This window comes from Ranitomeya imitator, chromosome 3, assembly GCF_032444005.1.
Source record: "Ranitomeya imitator isolate aRanImi1 chromosome 3, aRanImi1.pri, whole genome shotgun sequence".
NCBI classification, from domain to species: Eukaryota; Metazoa; Chordata; class Amphibia; order Anura; family Dendrobatidae; genus Ranitomeya; species Ranitomeya imitator.
The window spans coordinates 436,373,126-436,396,337 of NC_091284.1; the positions used below are offsets into that span (position 1 = coordinate 436,373,126).

At 43.6% G+C, this 23,212-nt stretch overlaps 1 protein-coding gene across 2 annotated transcripts in view; it reads left to right on the forward strand.

Annotated features, from left to right (window-relative positions):
* NHS (NHS actin remodeling regulator) overlaps positions 1-23,212 on the forward strand; it is a 306,111-nt gene that overhangs the window by 250,250 nt on the left and 32,649 nt on the right. For both annotated transcript variants that reach the window (XM_069757326.1, XM_069757325.1), the window contains exon 2: positions 17,492-17,644. In XM_069757326.1, coding sequence (XP_069613427.1) covers positions 17,492-17,644 — 153 coding nt within the window. The remainder of the gene's footprint in view (positions 1-17,491; positions 17,645-23,212) is intronic.

The window sequence follows — 23,212 nt, forward strand, 5'->3', positions numbered from 1 at the left end:
ACCAAGTGCCCTCTTAAAGAAGACATGTCGTGTTAGTAAATTCTTGTGCTCTCAAAGAAATTGCAATTCTAGAACAACATTTTTCCAACAGAAATCATGATACCCATTTACCATTGTATTCATAGATTTCCAGGAGATATAAAATAGGAACAGTCCAATTGAGAGATGGAATATTATTGATATTCCATATAAAATGTATTCATCCAGACTGACTCCCAGAACCTATTTACATATGACACTCCAATGGCAACACCAGTGTTAGTGAGTTGTCACCAGCCAAAGCTGTTGTGGAGTTAGGTGAACCCATTTGATGTTTTGAGGTGTCTTGACGTCAGTATTGAGGTCCACTGCAGTCAGCTCACAAAACCTGTGGCTTCCACATTCTAATAACAGTGTTAAAGGGGTCGTCTGGTCCAAAGCGATAAGTCTGCAGACATATGAATCCCCCCAACACACGCACTGTGCACTGCAGGGTTTGCCAGTTTCAGACCGGTGACCAGAGGGTATGTATGAGTTATACATACTCCCAGGGCCGGATTTAAGAGGTGGGTGGCCCGGGGCCCATTTTTCTAGGTGTTGCAATATGAAATGCAAAAACACAAAATGAAACGAACGCAAGTTTATTTACAAAAATCATTTACGCAGAGTAATTCAGGTAAAATCATTCATTTTTTTTTACAATCCAGGCACTTTCCTTGATTTTCGTGCCTCAAAATCACTAATAATGTCACTAAAGTCCAATTCATGCAGTATATCTGACTCGATGCTCATGACAGCCAAACTTACAAGTCGTTCCTGCTTCATGGATGCCTTTAATCGGTTTTCAACTAATTTGGGTTTTGAGAAGGAACGCTCACCACTGTAGTTTGTTGCCATCAAAATTAAATATATCCTTAGGGCTATCTCAATATTTGCTGTATATATCAGAGGCTGTTGCTGTGCTGGCTGTATATAGAATAGCGGCTGAAGAGCTGTGTAAAGTGTATACACAGCACTATACTGTAAACAGGTCCACACTATATACATACAGTATACACAGACACACTATAATGCAGGATATAGTGTGGACCTGTATATACAGTATGGTACTGTGTAGGACAGGAGCTGCAAGAAAGATACACAGACAGACAGACAGACAGAGATCATACTCACCCACCGCGACACTGTGAAGACTGAACCACTTCACCTCTGGATCTTCAGTGACTGAAGATCCAGAGTGAAGTCCTGCCGTGCTCCGCGGTGGAGAATCCTCTTCTCGCGCCGACATCATGGCTCCGCCTCCTTCTTCGAAGGTAGCTGAACAAACTCTCGTCTGATCTAATCTGAGGGAGTGATCATATAGCTGAATAGGTAGCGCCTAGAAGCTTCTGTTGGGATCAGAGAAGGCTGCCGCATGCCATAAGCTAAGCATTAGGTACAGGGAAGGTACTAAGGAAGACTGGCCTAGGCTAGCCAGGTCAGTGGATGCTGACGCAGGTCAGGTGCCATGACTCTGCCGCTCTGTGCCAGCCACTGAGATGTAGGACCATAGCCAGGTCCCTACACTTTCAATCGTTTCTCTTTTGTTAAAGGTTCCTTATCATTAAAAATGGTTCACAGCAAAGAGACGTGTATTTTACATGTTTTGAGATATTTATCCCTTTATTGGTGGAAGGCCCCTGCTTGGTGGGTGGCCCCGGGCCCCTTGGGCCCCCCCTAAATCCAGGCCTGCATACTCCCGGCCAGGTCCATCTAGTGAGCATGGCCTCACTGCATACACTTGTAATAAGCAAGGACGTGCCCTGTCTAGTAAAGTGGCCAGCCAGTGGGCATGGCTGACTAGAGAGCATGACCTCGCTCAATACAAGTGTATGGAAGAGAGGCCACTCCCACTGACTGGGACTATGTATGACGCATACATCCCCTCCGGTCCTGGGTCGTAAACCAGGGAATTCCTGCAGTGCACAGTGCACAGTGCACACTGGGGGTATTTATAAGTCTGCAGGCACACAGAGTGCAGACTTATTGATTTCAACCAGACAATCCCTTTAAATATTATGGCGTAATAGACATGAGGGCAAGAGAACAAGTGATATAGGCCTCTGTGATGCAGTGCCACGGCCACGGGCAGGAAATGACCCATATCACTGTGTGACTCTTTCATTCTAGGGATATTACATTAGTCATTTCATGAATACAATATCTAGGAGGAGCTGAAGTAAAATATTAGGTGAAAGAGTGAAAAAGTACAAATTGTTTTAGATGTCAAGTTATTCCTTCCAATGTAATCATTCATTTGGCAGGAGAACAATTCCTGGTGCGGTATTCTATTTTTATTCTTTAGTGGTGCAGCTTTAGGGAATATTGTGTCTGGTATGCTAGATCCAAAGTGTTAGTTCAGCATCCCCAACACTGTGGGCTCAATGCCAACCATACAGATTCAGCCAAGGAATAAAGTATGTGTAGAAACCACAGGCCTTGGATCTTGGCGACCTACAAAGGCAAATCTGCTGCCGCTATTATTCACACTCATATGTTAATATTTCTTTTATCTGGTTTCTGTTCTCTACGTTTTGTTATGATTATGCTGGTTCACCAGAGCATTAATCACAATGATATTTCGTGGACCATTTCATGCCATTGCAGTCAAAATATTTTATTTTCCTGAATCCACACCCTGGTAATTTCCACCACTTTTGTCATTTGGAGTTACAGTTCAAGAATACCAAATAATGAAAGATAAGCTCCATATTGGAGACACTAAACATCATAGAAGTGCAAAACAGAAGGGTTCACTTAACTGCAGATGCATAGATATCACAGATATGATACACCTATAGATATCAATATTTGTATCACATATACTGAAGGATATATGGTATTTATTAGCATCAGTCACCTATCATGACATGTATGTTTTCATGTATGTATCCTATCCATTGTTTTCATGGATAGAACATGTTTCCATTAAAGTCTATGCTGCTGTTCACATGCCCAAATGTTTTTACAGAATGTCTGTTTTTATTAATGAGCATCCAGGATGAAATAATAACAATAAATAATCTTTATTTTTATATAGCGCTAACATATTCCGCAGCGCTTTACGGTTTTGCACACATTATCATCGCTGTCCACATTGGGGCTCACAATCTAGAATCCCTATCAGTATGTCTTTGGAATGTGGGAGGAAACCGGAGAACCCGGAGGAAACCCACGCAAACACAGGGAGAACATACAAACTCCTTGCAGATGTTGTCCAAGGTGGGATTAGAACCCAGGACTCCAGCGCTGCAAGGCTGCAGTGCTAACCACTGAGCCACCCATAAAAGTTTAAGGGTCTGTGAAAATCATGGACAGCTCTTAGATGGCATCAGTGTGCAGTCCATGTGTTGTGTCCATGATTAACACTGTAAAATGTTTCCAATTTATTTATCCATATGTGAAAATCACTGATGAAGCCCTAATTAGTAAAAATTGACACACAGTGGACAGCGCAAACACTGGTGAAACTTGGATCCATAATATTGATGACACCCCGACCATTTTTCTGCATACATGAAAAATCAATGACGTCTGAATGAGACTTAATTTATTTGTATATAGTAGTATCATAATGTGTAGAGTATGTAACGTTCACAAGTAGCCATAGAGGTTCATACACTTTTTAGAATTAGATCCTTTCTTAGGACATGCCTTATGTGCCAAGAGTGTATTACCCTTCTTGGGAAATTCGGTTTAGCTTGTTGGTAAAATTGTGGACAACCATTGCCTGTGTAACACCCCAGGTACCCGGTTATTACAGTGGTATTGCCTTCTTCTCAGGGAGGGTGATGCCATGCTTGGAAGCGAGGAAGAATCCCTTTAACAGGTAACAAGTACATGCAACACTGTTCTGACTCCAGGCCAAAAGGGGGAGCTTGAGAGCCGGATTAAGGGGAACTTCCCTAGATATATTCTGGCTGGAGGAGTTAGTGAGTCTGTGAGTGGAGTCTGTCAGAGGGACAGAGGAGAGAGGAGTCAGACAGAGAGAATCTGAGAGAGGAAAGTTGGGGCCATGCAAGTGGTTCTGCAGCTCCTGGAAGGAGAAGAGAGGAACAGAGCAGTCTGTAGGAGACTGATAGAGGGAGAGAAGTGAAGGAGAAGAAAGAGCTGGACGGGAGCTGCGACTGAGCTTCCTCCACGCTGAAGCGCAGAATACCAAAGGCCAGAAGTCCGAGGTTGTGGGGGTAGCTTTATGCCCCACAGCAGAAACCAGCGGGCAGGAGATTTCAAGTCGCCTGTCCACCATTAACACCCGAAGGCACAGCAGCAAATAGAGCCTGGAGTCATAATTAGAGACACCTGGAAAAGGCTCAAGTTGCCTGTCATGCGGGTAGTGTCCTACCTAAAGGGACAGAGAGAAAGTGAGGACCTTGTGTGAAGCCTAAGGCAGCAAGGGACTACAACACAGTGCAGTGCGGAAGGCTTCCAACCCCACCTAGCTAGGGCGATTTCCAAATCGCTTCCAAGCTGGCCGGACCTCACCTTCACCTGTGATCTGTACCATGGACTGTGGCTGATTCCTACAGTAAAAGGTAAAGAGACTGCAATTTTATGTCCTCTGATTCTTTCTGGCACCACACCATCTTTGCCTACTAGACTGGGAGCCTTGGGGATTCAGCTTCATCTGTAGGAAGCCACACCATCCCTGCTGCAGTACCATCATTCTGAGGGGACCCCTTTAAGCAGCGTCAGTCATCCCTGGCCGAATACCATGGGTGGCATCATGAACACTCTTTATTCCAAATAATCCCTTTAAAGACCTTCCTTTTTATTTGGATGCCCAGGGCCACAGACTGTGTCATTGCCACCGTGACCACCCCTTTAACGACCACCGGACCCAGCCCGAGAACCCCAGGGTCCTAGCGGGGCGCTCCACCTGCATATTACTATGGAATATGGATATCATATAGGAGACCACAGTGGGAAAACTAACAACATGAGTGAGTTCTGTTCTGGTGGGCGTGGCGTGACCATTATTTAAATGAATGCTGATTGAACTTTACATAATTTACTGAATATTAAAGCTTGCAAGGTATTGTAGGGGTGTGTATGTGAGTATGTCTACTGTACAGTCAGCATAGTTTCCTATCCAGACCAAATGACGACAGGGCTGAACTTTCCAGTTCCAGACAAATTTGATGATCTAAAGAGTAAACCACAATTTAAATATAAAAAAAATGAAAGCATTGAATTCTTCTCCCACAAGCTGCTTCTTCTGGCTGCTCCATGCACACACAACTGCTTGAGTGCTCCGTTCCCCGGCAAACACAGCAGGACATGGAACAGTCGGTCACCTCAGACGGATGTAGCAGATCATTTCCAAGTCTGTCTGGATGCAGTACAGAGAAATAGGCATCAATGTTCTTGTCTCCTCGAGACGTTTCAAAAGCAAGTAGCTGCTTGACGATACCATTATATGAGCGTTCTGGTACTTTATTTAGAAGTGGCATCTCGGCTCAGTGGTTACAGTTAGAGATGAGCAAATAGCTTTGGATCGCTCCTTATTCGGCAAGCTATAATGCTTACCGAAGAAGCTGCAGAGAGAAACCAGATGCCTGGAGCAGACCGATAAGCAGGTGTCCGGCTCCGCAGCTGCATGTGTCGCGGCTGTGTGACAGTTACAACACATGCTTGGAGAGCCTGTTTGTTGTGACTGTCACACAGCCGCGACACATGCAGCTGCGGAGTCGGACAGCTGATCACTAGGAGCAATCCAGGTATCCGGGTTCCCACTGCAGCTTCTTTGGTAAGGCCTGTCCCACACGTCCAGCTCTTCCCTATGGGAGGTGGAGCCGCATATTCATCACTGTAATAAGCGGCACCACGTGACCGCTCATACAGGAAGAGCTGCGACGCTGAGAGGATGCGCCGATGGAGCTGGGTAAGTATTTTAATGCCAGCGGGCGGGCGCACAGGGGGAGGGAGGGGGTAGATTACCGGGAACTTTATTTTAACAACAAAAAAAATTTAAAAAAAATATTTTTCATTCCTTCTCTCCAGCAAACGCTGCTGAAGAGAAGAAATGAATGGGGCTTCAGCACCACAAGCTGGGGGGACAGTGCTTACTGTAGCGCTGTCTCCTGCATGGCACACGGACTGCACACGGACAGCATCCGTGTGTGGTATGTGTTTTACACGGACTCATTGACTTTAATGGGTCCGTGTGATCCGTGCATTCCCACAAACACTGACATGTCTCCGTGTTTTTCAAATAGACACGGTCCGTGAAAACATGCTGACATGTGCAGAGACACATTGATTTGTCTACGTGAGTCAGTGACGCCGGTACGTGAGGAAACTGACACCTCACGTACCGGAGCCACTGACATGTGAAACCGGCCTAAGCGCTATAGCTTGCCATTTAAGGAGCGAGCCGCAGATATTCTCTCATCTCTAGTTAAAATCTAACTATATCAGCATGAAGTTTCTATGTTCTCCCTGTCTTTTCTTGGGTTTCTTCTCACTTTAAAAATATACTGAGCGGTTAATTGGCTTTGTTTTCCAAATCAACCAATCACAGTTCTGCATTCATTTCTTAATTTGCTTTTTGAAAAATGATAGCTTTACTGTAATTGGTTGCAATGGCCCACAAGGACAGTTATTTTTTTAGTTTTCATAAGGGTATGTTCACACATGGCTTTTTTTAATGAAAATTTTCAGATTCTTTTTACAGCACCAGGAAAGTTTATGATATTTCAGAAATCTCATGCACACAGCTTGTTTTTTTTGTCCTCAGTATTTTGTGCTTTGCATGGTTTTTGCATAATAGAGCGAGTCACTTCTTGTAGTGTTTTTGCTACAGTTTTTCAACCATTGAAAGTAATTGGTGGCAAAAAAAACCCTGAAAAAACGCAGGTATCAGATTTTGCTGTGTTTTTTTGTGCCAAAACTATTATGAAGTAGAATACAAAAAAAAAATTGTCATTAAACTTTATGAGCTTGCACCAGAATAAATGTAGCATAGCAAAAATGCATCAAAAAACACGCAAAAAACACAAGCAAAACCTTATTTTTTTCTGCTGTTTCTTTACTGCCAAAAGAGCAGGTTTTGCTGCTCAAAAAACACAGAATGTGTGAACTGATTTACCTGTTTTAAAAATCACATTCCTTTTTTTGTCATGTGGAATTAGTTGCTGCTTTTAGCGCTAAATGTGTCAGAATGGCGCAAGCTATTCATTAACCCCTTACTGACATCGGACGGTATAGTACGTCCGATGTCAGCTCCCCTGCTTTGATGCAGGGCTCCGCGGTGAGCCCGCATCAAAGCCGGGACATGTCAGCTGTTTTGAACAGCTGACATGTGCCCGCAATAGCGGCGGGTGAAATCGCGATTCACCCGCCGCTATTAACTGGTTAAATGCCACTGTAAAACGCAGACAGCGGCATTTAACTACCGCATCCGGCCGGGCGGCCGGAGATGACGTCATCGCCGACCCCCGTCACATGATCGGGGGTCGGCGATGCTTCTCCATTGTAACCGTAGAGGTCCTTGAGACCTCTATGGTTACTGATCGCCGGTAGCTGTGAGCGCCACCCTGTGGTCAGCGCTCACAGCACACCTGATTTTCTACTACATAGCAGCGAACAGCAGATCGCTGCTACGTAGCAGAGGCGATCGTGCTGTGCCGGCTTCTAGCATCCCATGGAGGCTATTGAAGCATGGCAAAAGTAAAAAAAAAAAGTTAAAAAAAATGTGAAAAAAATAAAAAAAATATAAAAGTTTCAATCACCCCCCTTTCGCCCCAATCAAAATAAATCAATAAAAAAAAATCAAATCTACACATATTTGGTATCGCCACGTTCAGAATCGCCCGATCTATCAATAAAAAAAAGCATTAACCTGATCGCTAAACGGCGTAACAAGAAAAAAAATCGAAATGCCAGAATTACATTTTTTTGGTCGCCGCGACATTGCATTAAAATGCAATAACGGGCGATCAAAAGTATGTATCTGCACCGAATTGGAACCATTAAAAATGCCAGCTCAGAACGCAAAAAATAAGCCCTCAACCGACCCCAGATCATGAAAAATGGAGACGCTACGAGTATCGGAAAATGGCGCAATTTTTTTTTTCTTTTTTAGCAAAGTTTGGAGGTTTTTTTCACCACTTAGGTAAAAAATAACCTAGTCATATTAGGTGTCTATGAACTCGTAATGACCTGGAGAATCATATTGGCAGGTCAGTTTTAGCATTTAGTGAACCTAGCAAAAAAGCCAAGCAAAAAACAAGTGTGGGATTGCACTTTTTTTGCAATTTCACCGCACTTGGAATTTTTTTCCTGTTTTCTAGTACACGACATAGTAAAACCAATGATGTCGTTCCAAAGTGCAACTCGTCCCGCAAAAAATAAGCCCTCACATGGCCAAATTGACGGAAAAATAAAAAAGTTATGGCTCTGGGAAGGAGGGGAGTGAAAAATGAACACGGAAAAACAAAAAATCCCACGGTCATGAAGGGGTTAATTCTTGGCGTCAATTCAAAAATGGGTTTTCTTCCCGTCTTGTACTGTGTTTGCAGCTTTTGGTTCCAAAAGATGCATGTTGGCGCTAAAAGGTTTAACTAAAAATTGTGCACAAAGTTTACAGCGGGGGGATAGATACTGGAGGGAAGTTGTGTCAAACTTTGTGTAATTTATGACTTAACGAGCCGACGACGTCGCTGTTTAGGTCGCTGTAGAGACGTCAAACACAGCACTTCTCGTTCTCGCTGGTTGTCAGCTCGATGTCAAACAGCCGGAGTGTACCGATCCGACACACATCTAGGGGCCCTATGCTCGTTGCTGGCGTCGTTGCTTTTGATGTCAAACATGACGATACACGCTGACCTGGCGACGAAATAAAGTTCTGGACTTCTAGCTCCGACCAGCGATGGCACAGCGGGATCCAGATCGCTGCTGCGTGTCAGACACAACGAGATCGCTATCCAGGACGCTGCAACGTCACGGATTGTTGTCGTTCTCTTTGCAAAGTTGCTGAGTGTAACGGTACCTTTAGACTAAAACACCTCAAAATGCTGAACTCCACCCACAAAGCAGATAAATGAATCGGATGCGAACAAAAGAAGGGGCAAAACACACGTATAAAACTAGTCAAAAAACAAGCACAAAGGCAATGATTAACTGGGGCCTATGTCTATGGTCTGCTTAATTGGGTGTTGTCAGAATCACAAGTTTTTAACTATTCCCTGGATATGTGAATAACTGGGCGCCTCACCACTTGGATCATAGGAATGAGAGTGCTGTGTTTTGTTTGTCTCTGTCATCATATGGATGGTGAATGATGTGACACCAAGCCTGCACGATTATGATTTCACTGAAACACAACACAGCACCACCCGTTCTCATGAACAGTCAGATCCAAGAGGTGAAACCCCTAGGGAACAGACACATAAGTATGGATAGGTGATAAGCTGTGACTCCAGGGATTCCCAAGAGACTATACAAAGGTAACAAGTATAGATTAAAGAGGTTGTCCACTACTTTTACATTGATGACCTATCCTTAGGATTGGTCAATGTTTGATCGGCCGGACACCCGGCACTCCCGCTGATCAGCTGTTATCACTGTCAGTGCCCGCTGGCTGGAAATACTCACTGGCGGAGCTGGCCGTCTTTTGGTAGTGGCCACCGCAGGGTACTTCACATCCATATCCTATTGATTTGAATAGGAGGCGAATGTGCAGTACCAAACCTAAGCCACTAGCAGAAGATGGAGCAGCCTGGCAAGTGAGTACTTCCGGCAGGCAGGCAGGCAGACGTTGGCTGCACTGATAACAGCTTTTGGTCCTGGACTGATCAGACCTTGATGACCTATCCTAAGGAACGGCCTCCATAGGGAAATATTGACAGTTTCCTTCAGAAGGATCTCCTCGTGATCACATAATCCCTTGATAACCAAGTGGAACACCTTCCCTAACCAGCTTCCTTTGCAATAATTCCTCCTTTCACATTGATTCCTTTTTTTGGGATTGTAGTGTTTTTATACAAGCGATTAATGATAAGGCATCAGAGCTAATAAATATTAATGTAGTCCCTTCGTTTAAACACTGTCCATGAAGGGCAGCCTGGTAAAAAATTGTTATTGGGTGTTTTAAAGCCTTCCTTAAAGGTACTGTCACACTAGACGATATCGCTAGCGATCCGTGACGTTGCAGCGTCCTCGCTAGCGATATCGTCCAGTGTGACAGGCAGCAGCGATCAGGCCCCTGCTGGGAGATCGCTGGTCGGGGAAGAAAGTCCAGAACTTTATTTCGTCGCTGGACTCCCCGTAGACATCGCTGAATCGGCGTGTGTGACACCGATTCAGCGATGTCTTTGCTGGTAACCAGGGTAAACATCGGGTAACTAAGCGCAGGGCCGCGCTTAGTAACCCGATGTTTACCCTGGTTACCATCCTAAAAGTAAAAAAACAAACAGTACATACTTACCTACAGCCGTCTGTCCTCCAGCGCTGTGCTCTGCACTCCTCCTGTACTGGCTGTGAGCGTCGGTCAGCCGGAAAGCAGAGCGGTGACGTCACCGCTCTGCTTTCTGGCTGCCCGGCGCTCACAGCCAGACCAGAGAAGCACAGCGACGAGGACAGACAGCGGTAGGTAAGTATGTAGCGTTTGTTTTTTTACTTTTTAGGATGGTAACCAGGGTAAACATCGGGTTACTAAGCGCGGCCCTGCGCTTAGTTACCCGATGTTTACCCTGGTTACCGGGGACCTCGGGATCGTTGGTCGCTGGAGAGCTGTCTGTGTGACAGCTCTCCAGCGACCAAACAGCGACGCTGCAGCGATCCGGATCGTTGTCGGTATCGCTGCAGCGTCGCTATGTGTGACGGTACCTTTAGAGAATTGGCTGCATTGATTTCATGTCGCTAGATATGATATATGGCCATAGCATAGCTAAGGGGTGATAGGGATTGTGCACAATCATGTTTCAGACGACAACTAAAATATATTTAATCCATCAGAGAGTAATTGGCAGAATTTTCAGTGTAATAATTCACTTACAAATGAATTTCTATGCAATTTAATTCCACATTCAGAGTCCTTGGTATCTGTTTACTGAGCTGCCAGTTAGAAGAAACTTGCTGTGGCGTGAAGCGGTGCGGTGGAAAAGGCAGTATGGCAGCGCATACATTATGGAATGCCTCGGAGTCCTTACTAATACATGCGCATTGTGTGTTCTCCAGTGCTTCCTGTCACAACACATTAGAAAAGGCATCCCAGTGTGAGGATGAGGGCTGAGAGGAGCTTGGGAAACCAGAGGAAATCTAAAGGAGCTGACATTACAACATCATTTTTAGGTTTTGTTTGCAAGAAGAAGCAATTTAGCACTTATGGGGAATATTCTTTTTTTTAGTATAGCAAACGTGCATTTATTTCTGTACATCGAGTTACAATCAATAGTGGATGGAATTATGCATACTTCTCCAAATTATTCTTTATCTGTTAGAACCTTGTTCGTTGTGACAGTATATAAAGCAATGTACTGTCCATTGTCAAAAATCTAGACAATGTAGCCTAAAATTGCATTCAGCTGTAAGCACTTAAATTCTTGCTTTTATTCTGTATTTATTAAAGGGGTTGTCCAGGACAATTTCATAATTTTTACTATGCTCTTGAAACTAACAGACAGGTAGTTGCTAACAGAGGCACCAGCTCAGAGCACTCACCGACCACTCCTGCCAACTATTCAGTTGCTCCATGTCAATCTACTCTGTCAACAGGGAGTGACTCCTAACATCATGCTGATTGACAGTTGGCTCCCCGCAGTTAGGCAGCAGGGAGCCGGCTGTCAATCATATTGACGTCGGTAGTCACGCCCCATCAACAGAGCAAAGCAGAAGGGCAGCCGTTGCTCTGTCAACGTGATATCAGCAGAAGCCACTGAATAGTTAGCTGGAGCGGTCTGTGACCACTCAGTGTTGGTAAGGATTGGCACCAGAAACGATAGGTAGCTAGCAAATACCTGCTTGTTAGTTCTTAGGACAATAATAAAAAAATTAAATAGTCCTGGATAACCCCTTTCATACCAATGTCTGAATAATTAGAATATATTGTACTTTATGTGCATCTACCAAGATGCTAATATAATGATAGTCAAAATACAAAGAAAACAACATGATACCAGACAGTGCTGTGGGGGAAACCCATGAAATGTAGCAAAATAAATAGAGCAGAAATACTTCTTGCTTGCCCTTTGTATAGTTATTATTAGAACAAACACGCTCGAATGATCTAAGAAGCCAAACCACCTTCCAGCATTTCAGTGTTTTCCGACATCAGGGTTATCTGCGGCACCTCGCACAAAATAAACCTATTCTAAGTGAAGATGGCATTGATCAGTGCCACAACTACCGTCCAGAATGAGTTAGAATGACTGCCATTTGTTTCATGCTCAGCATGCATTATCCAGCATTTTATACACTGTTCATTACAACGTTATTAGGAGGTACTTGTCAAATTAGCCGAACCATAAACAAGAAGGTGATTTAGAGTGTCTCCAATTCCCATATCTGCCGTCAGTAAGACAGCGCCCATGTACATTATATTAAGGAAGCATAGTACTGACATGTATGTGCTGCCTGCAAATTGCCATTTACAGTAAAATAATGTTGTCCTAACCTGACAATTTCGATGGGACCAGTTGGCCATCTAATGTGTATGGCAGTGCTCCAACATCTTTTGCTTTTGAACAACTGTTGGCAGGAAGAAATAGCTGTTACCCGAAAGAGCTCTAGCCCACAATTATCTGAACTGTATGACATCATATCTATGACCAACCTAAATTTAAAGCACTACTCCAATGTTTTTTTTTAATTCACACTGGAATGGTATCACTAATGTAAGATTCCTGACCCTAGTCCTATACTTACCAGTCAGTGTCTTCAGCTATTCCCAGTGCCGCTCCAGTCCCACTTTGCCACCTTGTGACCGCAGCTTCTGACTGACCGGAAGTCAGAGGTAACGGTAACAAGCTCTCCATGCAAGTCTCAATGGCAAGCCGTGAGTCAGAGTGGTCAAAGAGTCCAAGGTCATAACCCAGGAGGGTATGTCATAAACAGAAGGAAGAGAAAAAAGCGTAGTCAGTTAACGTTCTGAGGTCAGAGTACCGGGAGAATAACGGATCAGAGCTGAAGGGATAAAACAGGCAGGTAGTCAGTACAAAGTCCAAGGTCAGGCAACAGGTCAAACATATAGAACTCAAGGCACAGAGAGCACAGCACAAATCTCACAAGATGAATGTACATCTGGCAGAGTTCTGGGAGACACAGCTCAGTTAAGTAGGCATGGCATTTACCCGGGATAGTGAACACCTAGAGCCAGCTGACGCCTCCCAGTCACAGATTGGCTAGTCGAGCTGTCAATCAACACACTGACAGCTCAACATGCCCCTGAACCAGATTGGATGGCCATGCTGTCAACCAAAGTACTGACAGCTTCAGCAATCCCCTGTACCCGATTGGACGGTCGAGCTGTCAGTAACTGCATCCTAGACACCCTGAGGGGTGGAACGTGACACCTATGATGAATTCTGCAATATATATGGACTTACTAATATTGTAAGAGCAGTAAAAGACTGTAGATGTTTATAACAATAACACTTAAAGGTGTATTTCCAAAATCACATCTTCTCACCTATACATAGGATATGTGTATATGACCCCCACCGATTGCAAGAACCGAGTTTCTGTGTCCCCTTATTAAAGTGGAATGACAGTACAATACAATCGTAACTCATGATAAGCATAGTTGCTTTCAGTGCACTGTTTGTCCTTTTCCAATGATATAGCTGTAATTTGTTGGCTATTTTAGCTAATAACTGAGTTTGTCTGGATACACTTGGACAGGTAAACACAAGCGAATGTCAGTAAGCCATTTTGTCATCCTGGCGTTGGCAGGTGCGATGTATCAGTTACCTACTCTATGATGACACTGGTGTGTAATTGTGGACTAAGGCATTCATTTTTAGCAATCCCCCTTGGTAACTAATGAGGAGTGCGATAGGAAGCCAAGCCATACTTTCTAGAATGACTCCAATGACTGTGATGACAGCTAATGCAGATTTACAAGTAATACTTGTGAAAGATATAGTAAATGCTCCATGTTCCAACATTGTTTTGTTTTTAATGTTATTTAAAGTTTTTCTGCCTTGCAAATTTATTGCGCATACAAAAAGCCTACTGCCTACGTATTTTAACAATGTAACAAAAGGTGATATATTGGTGCCTTCCATCGGGGCAGCTGAGGAGTATACATGGGCATGGATGCCAGGGGTGTGACAACAAGCTATTCTGCCTTAGCCAACGTGTTTGTACTCAATGGAGTACAACTTCCCTATCAATATGTCTCCCAGGACCCCAGCTCTGACACATAAAATATATATATACAGCTCTGGCAAAAATTAAGAGACCACTGCAAAATGTTCAGTTTTTTCAGATTTTTCTCTTTATTGGTATATTTCTGAGTAAAATGTACATTTATCTTCTGACAACATGTCTCAGAAGTTCCAAGCAATACATTGTTTTTTTTTTTGAAAAGGAGAAATGGTCAAAATTAAAAAAGAAAACAACAGGGCTTTCAGACCTCAAATAATGCAAAGAAAACAAGTTCATAATCATTTAGAAACAACAATACTAATGTTTTAAGTTTAACTCAGGAAGAGTTCAGAAATCAATATTTTGTGGAATAACCATGATTTTTAATCACAGCTTTCATGCATCTTGGCATGCTTTCCACCAGTCTTTCTGGCGCAAAAATTTAAACAGTTCTTCTTTGGTTGATGGATTGTGACTATCCATCATCCTCTTGATTGCATTCCAGAGGCTTTCAATGGGCATCAGGTCTGGAGATTGGGAGATTGGGCTGCCCATGACAGGGTTTTGATGTGGAGGTTTCTTAATTTTTGCCATAGCTGTATGTATGTATGTATGTGTGTATATATATATATATATATATATATATATATATATATATATACATATATATATATATATATATATATATATATATATATAGTATATATATATATATATATATATATATATATACTGCTCAAAAAAATAAGGGGAACACTAAAATACCACATCCTAGATATCACTGAATGAAATATTTCAGTTGCAAATCTTTATTTATTACATAGTGGAATGTGTTAAGAACAATAAAACCTAAAAATGATCAATGTAAATCAAAATGAATATCCCATGGAGGTCTGGATTTGGAATGATACTCAAAATCAAAGAGCAAAATCAAATTACAGGCTGATCTAACTTCAGTGGAAATGCCTCAAGACAAGGAAATGATGTTCAGCTGTGTGTATGTTGCCTCCATGTGCCTGTATGACCACCCCACAACGTCTGTGCATGCTCCTGATGAGGCGGCTGATGGTCTCCTGAGGGATTGCCTCCCAGACCTCAACAAATCATCCGCCAACTCCTGGACAGTCTGTGGTGCAACGTGACGTTGGTGGATGGTGCAAGACATGATGTCCCAGATGTGTTCAATCGGATTCAGGTCTGGGGAACAGGCGGGCCAATCCATAGCTTCAATACCTTCATCTTGCAGGAACTGCTGACATACTCCAGCCACATGAGGTCTGGCATTGTCCTGCATTAGGAGGAACCCAGGGCCAACCGCACCAGCATATGGTCTCACAAGGGGTCTGAGGATCTCCTCTCGGTACCTAATGGCACTAAGGCTACCTCTAGCGAGCACATGGCGGGCTGTGAGGCCCTCCAAAGAAATGCCACCCCACACCACTACTGACCCACTGCCAAACCGGTCATGCTGAAGGATGTTGCAGGCAGCAGATCGCTCTTCACGGCATCACCAGATTCTGTCACGTTTGTCACATGTGCTCAGTGTGAACCTGCTTTCATCTGTGAAGAGCACAGGGCGCCAGTGACGAATTTGCCAATCCTGGTGTTCTGTGCAAATGCCAAGCATCCTGCATGGTGTTGGGCTGTGAGCACAACCCCATCTGTGGACAGTCGGGCACTCAGACCATCTTCATGGAGTCTCTTTCTAACTGTTTGTGCAGACACATGCACATTTGTGCCCTTCTGGAAGTCATTTTGCAGGGCTCTGTCAGTGCTCCTCCTGTTCCTCCTTGCACAAAGGCTGAGGTAGCGGTCCTGCTGCTGGGTTGTTGCCCTCCTACGGCCCCTCCATGTCTCCTGGTGTACTGGCCTGTCTCCTGGACACTACGCAGACAGACACAGCAAACCTTCTTGCCACAGCTCGCAATGATGTGCCATCCTGGATGAGCTGCACTACCTGAGCCACTTGTGTGGGTTGTAGAGTCCGTCTCATGCTACCACGAGTGTGAAAGCACAACCAACATGCAAACGTGACCAAAACATCAGCCAGAAAGCATTGGTACTGAGATGTGGTCTGTGGTCCCCACCTGCAGAACCACTCCTTTATTGAGTGTGTCTTGATAATTGCCAATAATTTCCATCTTTTGTCTATTCCATTTGCACAACAGCATGTGAAATTGATTGTCAAAAAGTGTTGCTTCCTAAGTGGACAGTTTGATTTCACGGAAGTTTGATTCACTTGGAGTTATATTCTGCTGTTTAAGGCTGCCATCACACTAGCAGTATTTGGTCAGTATTTTACATCAGTATTTGTAAGCCAAAACCAGGAGAGGAACAATTAGAGGAAAAGTAGAATAGAAACATATGCACCACTTCTGTATTTATCACCCACTCCTGATTTTGGCTTACAAATACTGATGTAAAATACTCACCAAATACTGCTAGTGTGACGGCAGCCTAAGTGTTGCCTTTATTTTTTTGAGCAGTGTATATACCGTACATATATACATATATATATATATATATGTGCATACAGGGTGCAGGGGCTGTAGTCACACCATGGACCTGGAGCCTAAAGTGGACTGCAAGATACTCGTGAATGAGGGTTACTGAAACTGCTCACTCTTCCCGTGGACATAGGTTGCTGCTCACCCAATGAACGAGCAATGAATCATCTTTCTTTGCAGTGGATCCTTCTGTCTAAACAGGACTCATGCTGCAGAGGACGATGGCAGCCTATGCGCACTGAGTGATCTATTACAGATCTGTCAGTGCGCATCATTTACTTTGTTCTGCCTGTGTAAACAGGCACTTAAAATACTGCCATTCAGTCCCTATAAATGGACCATAAGAGGGCCTAAAATTTCCCTTTGACCCATGTGGGAAGACCAATAGAATTAAAGACATGTGACAGTTGGAGGCCCTATGGGATATTTTGCATAAGAGCTTACAATCATGCTACTGTGTATATACAGTATATATATATATATATATATATATATATATATATATATATATATATACTGTATGTGTGTGTGTGTATTCTAATTTGTGTTCTTTGCAACTACAATATTGCAAATAATACTAGGTGCATCTTGAGTTGTATCTGGCACACATAAAACATTGTGAATAAGTCAATAATCACTATCTCTTTTTTTCACAGCTGTCTCAAACCTGGATGCAGAGAGCAAGCTCAATGTTTATTACAAGACGTCCTGGCATCAGCAGAGGAATATTTTCTTGCCTACCACTAGACCCCCTTGTGTGGAGGAGTTGCACCGCCATGCCAAGCAAAACCTGCGTGCCCTTCGGAGGGGTGAGCAACAGTTTTAAGATTCAAAGTTAGATTTCAGTAGTATGAGACTGACAACTTCAGTCACTGATAGGACCGCTAGCTTGGCTGAAAAGCCAAAAATAAACTGATACAGTCATGGCTGAAAGTGTTGGCACCCTTGAAATCGATACAGAAGATTAACTATTTCTCCCAGAAAATAATTGCAGTCAAGGCAACCAGTGCGAGAGACAGCAAACAACCCAAAAACATTTTTGAACCTCCACCATATTTGACTGCAGGTACTGTGTTCTTTTCTTTGCAGGCCTCATTCCATTTTCGGTAAACCGTAGAATGATGTGCTTTACCAAAAAGCTCTATCTTTGTCTCATATGTTCACTAGACACTTTCTCGGAAGGATTTTGGCTGACTCACTTACATTTTGACAAACAGCAGTCTAGCTTTTTAATGTCTCTGTGTCAGCAGATTGAGTATGTTGCACACCGTGGACATAAAAACATCAAGATCTTTGGAGATGGACTTGTAACCTTGAGATTGTTGATATTTTTAAACAATTTTGCTAAGTGTGCCACACACAGACACACAATGCAAAGCTTGAGTCACCTTCTCCCGTTTTTATGTGGTTTCAGGTGTGATTTTAATATTACCCACACCTCTTACTTGACACAGGGGAGTTTGAACAAGCATCACATGCTTGAAACAAAGTTATTTAACCACGAAAAAAAACATTTAATTGCAATAATTTTCTGGTAGAAATACTTAATTTTCTGGAACATTGTCAAGGATGCCAACAATTTTGGCCATCACTGTACTTTGTAAATGGTTGTTTCAGCTACTTAAAGCCCTTTAAAGGGAACCCAGGATTGTGCAGAGTAACCTACAGACAGTGTCAGGTCTGCACCGTTATAGTAACATAGTAACATAGTTAGTAAGGCCGAAAAAAGACATTTGTCCATTCAGTTCAGCCTATATTCCATCATAATAAATCCCCAGATCTACGTCCTTCTACAGAACCTAATAATTGTATGATACAATATTGTTCTGCTCCAGGAAGACATCCAGGCCTCTCTTGAACCCCTCGACTGAGTTCGCCATCACCACCTCCTCAGGCAAGCAATTCCAGATTCTCACTGCCCTAACAGTAAAGAATCCTCTTCTATGTTGGTGGAAAAACCTTCTCTCCTCCAGACGCAAAGAATGCCCTCTTGAGCCCGTCACCTTCCTTGGTATAAACAGATCCTCAGCGAGATATTTGTATTGTCCCCTTATATACTTATACATGGTTATTAGATCGCCCCTTAGTCGTCTTTTTTCTAGACTAAATAATCCTAATTTCGCTAATCTATCTGGGTATTGTAATTCTCCCATCCCCTTTATTAATTTTGTTGCCCTCCTTTGTACTCTCTCTAGTTCCATTATAGCCTTCCTGAGCACCGGTGCCCAAAACTGGGCACAGTACTCCATGTGCGGTCTAACTAGGGATTTGTAGAGAGGCAGTATAATGCTCTCATCATGTGTATCCAGACCTCTCTTAATGCACCCCATGATCCTGTTTGCCTTGGCAGCTGCTGCCTGGCACTGGCTGCTCCAGGTAAGTTTATCATTAACTAGGATTTACTTAACTAGGATATACTTATTAAAATGTTACCTGGGGTGATGAAATCCGTCTTGTGGATGTTGTTTAATCTTTATTTTCAGTTTTGAGTTAATGATATGCTCGTGCTCTGGGGCGGCCTGTGGGGGTCTTCATGTGGTGCTCTGATTAGGTATTCATGTGTATGGCTTCTGACAGGTCACTGATCCCTCAGTCACCCGCCCCCTAGTTTACATGATGAATATTACATATATCTTGGAAAAAAATCAAACTCTTATGCAGGCATATTACATATGCAATCAGGCTGCAGTGAAGCAGAAGGGTTTTATTTTTTTTCCAAGATATATGTAATATTCATTATGTAAACTAGGGGGCGGGTCAGTGAGGGATCAGTGACCTGTCAGAAGCCATACATATGAATACTTAAAGGGACTCTGTCACCTGAATTTGGCGGGACTGGTTTTGGGTCATATGGGCGGAGTTTTTGGGTGTTTGATTCACCCTTTCCTTACCCGCTGGCTGCATGCTGGCTGCAATATTGGATTGAAGTTCATTCTCTGTCCTCCATAGTTCACTGTTGTGAATTCTGTGGCTGAATTCACTCCTGTGGTCACAAGTGGTACTGCAGCTTCTGAGCTTCCTCCCTCAGGTGTTCTGGTGAGCTCGTTAACTGCTTCATTACTTAACTCCGCCTGATGCTGCTATCCTTGCTCCTTGTCAATGTTTCAGTGTTGGATCTGAGCTTCTCCTGATTGTTCCTGTGACCTGCTGCTCTGTATAGCTAAGTGCCTTTTGCTTTTTTGTTGCTTTTTTTCTGTCCAGCTTGTCTTTTGTTTTGCTGGAAGCTCTGAGACGCAAAGGGTGTACCGCCGTGCCGTTAGTTCGTGGGTGGGTTTTTTTTGCCCCCTTTGCGTGGTTTTGCTTTAGGGTTTTTTGTAGACTGCAAAGTTCGCTTTACTGTCCTCACTCTGTCCTAGAATATCGGGCCCCACTTTGCTGAATCTATTTCATCCCTACGTTTTGTCTTTTCATCTTACTCACAGTCATTATATGTGGGGGGCTGCCTTTTCCTTTGGGGAATTTCTCTGGGGCAAGTCAGGCCTATTTTTCTATCTTCAGGCTAGCTAGTTTCTTAGGCTGTGCCGAGTTGCCTAGGTAGTTGTTAGGCGCAATCCACAGCCGCTTTTAGTTGTGTTTAGGATAGGATCAGGTGTGCAGTCTACAGAGTTTCCACGTCTCAGAGCTCGTTCTTGTATTTTTGGGTATTTGTCAGATCACTGTGTGCGCTCTGATCGCTAGCACACTGTGTTTCTGGATTGCCTTCATAACACCTGTCATTAGCAAACATAACAGTACAAGGAGCCAAACTAATGATTCTCAATAGAGGGAAAGAAAAAGTTCTGACATCATTTTTTTTTTTTTTTCTGCTCTGTGTTCACTTTTTTTTCCCCTAGACATTTGGGTGATTCTGGACACAGGTGTGGACATGGATATTCAGGGTCTGTGCTCTTCAATGGATAATCTCGTTATAAATGTACAAAAAATTCAAGATACTATTGATCAGAAATCTATGTTAGAACCAAGAATTCCTATTCCTGATTTGTTTTTTGGAGATAGAACTAAGTTTCTAAGTTTCAAAAATAATTGTAAGCTATTTCTGGCCTTGAAACCTCATTCTTCTGGTAATCCTATTCAACAGGTTTTGATTATTATTTCTTTTTTGCGCGGCGACCCTCAAGACTGGGCATTTTCTCTTGCGCCAGGAGACCCTGCATTGAGTAGTGTCGATGCGTTTTTCCTGGCGCTCGGATTGCTGTACGATGAGCCTAATTCAGTGGATCAGGCTGAGAAAAATTTGCTGGCTTTGTGCCAGGGTCGGGATGATATAGAAGTATATTGTCAGAAATTTAGGAAATGGTCAGTACTCACTCAGTGGAATGAATCTGCGCTGGCAGCTTTGTTCAGAAAGGGTCTCTCTGAGGCTCTCTTATGCCTGCTGGTTTGAATGAGTCTTTGTCTTTGGCCATTCAGATCGGTCGACGCTTGCGCGAGCGTAAATCTGTGCACCATTTGGCGGTACTGCCTGAGGTTAAACCTGAGCCTATGCAGTGCGATAGGACTATGACTAGAGTTGAACGGCAGGAATACAGACGTCTGAATGGTCTGTGTTTCTACTGTGGTGATTCCACTCATGCTATTTCTGATTGTCCTAAGCGCACTAAGCGGTCCGCTAGGTCTGCCGTCATTGGTACTGTACAGTCCAAATTCCTTCTGTCCATTACCTTGATATGCTCTTTGTCGTCGTTTTCTGTCATGGCGTTTGTGGATTCGGGCGCTGCCCTGAATCTGATGGATTTGGATTATGCTAAACGTTGTGGGTTTTTCTTGGAGCCTTTGCGGTGTCCTATTCCATTGAGAGGAATTGATGCTACACCTTTGGCCAAGAATAAACCTCAATACTGGGCCCAGCTGACCATGTGCATGGCTCCTGCACATCAGGAAGTTATTCGCTTTCTGGTGTTGCATAATCTGCATGATGTGGTCGTGTTGGGGTTGCCATGGCTACAAACCCATAATCCAGTATTGGATTGGAATTCCATGTCGGTATCCAGCTGGGGTTGTCAGGGGGTACATGGTGATGTTCCATTTTTGTCGATTTCGTCATCCACCCCTTTCTGAGGTCCCAGAGTTCTTGTCTGATTATCAGGATGTATTTGAAGAGCCCAAGTCCGATGCTCTACCTCCGCATAGGGATTGTGATTGTGTTATCAATTTGATTCCTGGTAGTAAGTTCCCTAAGGGTCGATTATTTAATTTGTCCGTGCCCGAGCTCGCCGCTATGCGCAGTTATGTGAAGGAATCCCTGGAGAAGGGACATATTCGCCCATCGTCATCACCACTGGGAGCAGGGTTCTTCTTTGTAGCCAAGAAGGATGGTTCGCTGAGACCGTGTATTGATTACCGCCTTCTTAATAAGATCACTGTTAAATTTCAGTATCCCTTGCCATTGTTATCTGACTTGTTTGCTCGGATTAAGGGGGCTAGTTGGTTCACTAAGATAGATCTTCGTGGTGCGTATAATCTGGTGAGAATCAGGCAAGGAGATGAATGGAAAACTGCATTCAATACGCCCGAGGGTCATTTTGAGTATCTAGTGATGCCGTTCGGACTTGCCAATGCTCCATCTGTGTTTCAGTCTTTTATGCATGACATCTTCCGTGAGTATCTGGATAAATTCCTGATTGTTTACTTGGATGACATTTTGATCTTCTCAGATGATTGGGAGTCTCATGTGAAGCAGGTCAGAATGGTTTTTCAGGTCCTGCGTGCTAACTCTTTGTTTGTGAAGGGATCAAAGTGTCTCTTCGGTGTGCAGAAAGTTTCATTTTTAGGGTTCATCTTTACCCCTTCTACTATCGAGATGGATCCAGTTAAGGTCCAAGCCATCCAGGATTGGATTCAGCCGACATCTCTGAAAAGTCTGCAAAAGTTCCTGGGCTTTGCTAATTTTTATCGTCGCTTCATCTGTAATTTTTCTAGCATTGCCAAACCATTGACCGATTTGACCAAGAAGGGTGCTGATTTGGTTAATTGGTCTTCTGCTGCTGTGGAAGCTTTTCAGGAGTTGAAGCGTCGTTTTTGTTCTGCCCCTGTGTTGTGTCAACCAGATGTTTCTCTTCCGTTCCAGGTCGAGGTTGATGCTTCTGAGATTGGAGCAGGGGCGGTTTTGTCACAGAGAGGTTCTGATTGCTCAGTGATGAAACCATGTGCTTTCTTTTCCAGGAAGTTTTCGCCCGCTGAGCGTAATTATGATGTGGGCAATCGAGAGTTGCTGGCCATGAAGTGGGCATTCGAGGAGTGGCGTCATTGGCTTGAGGGAGCTAAGCATCGCGTGGTGGTATTGACTGATCATAAGAACTTGACTTATCTCGAGTCTGCCAAGCGCTTGAATCCTAGACAGGCCCGTTGGTCGTTATTTTTTGCCCGTTTCGACTTTG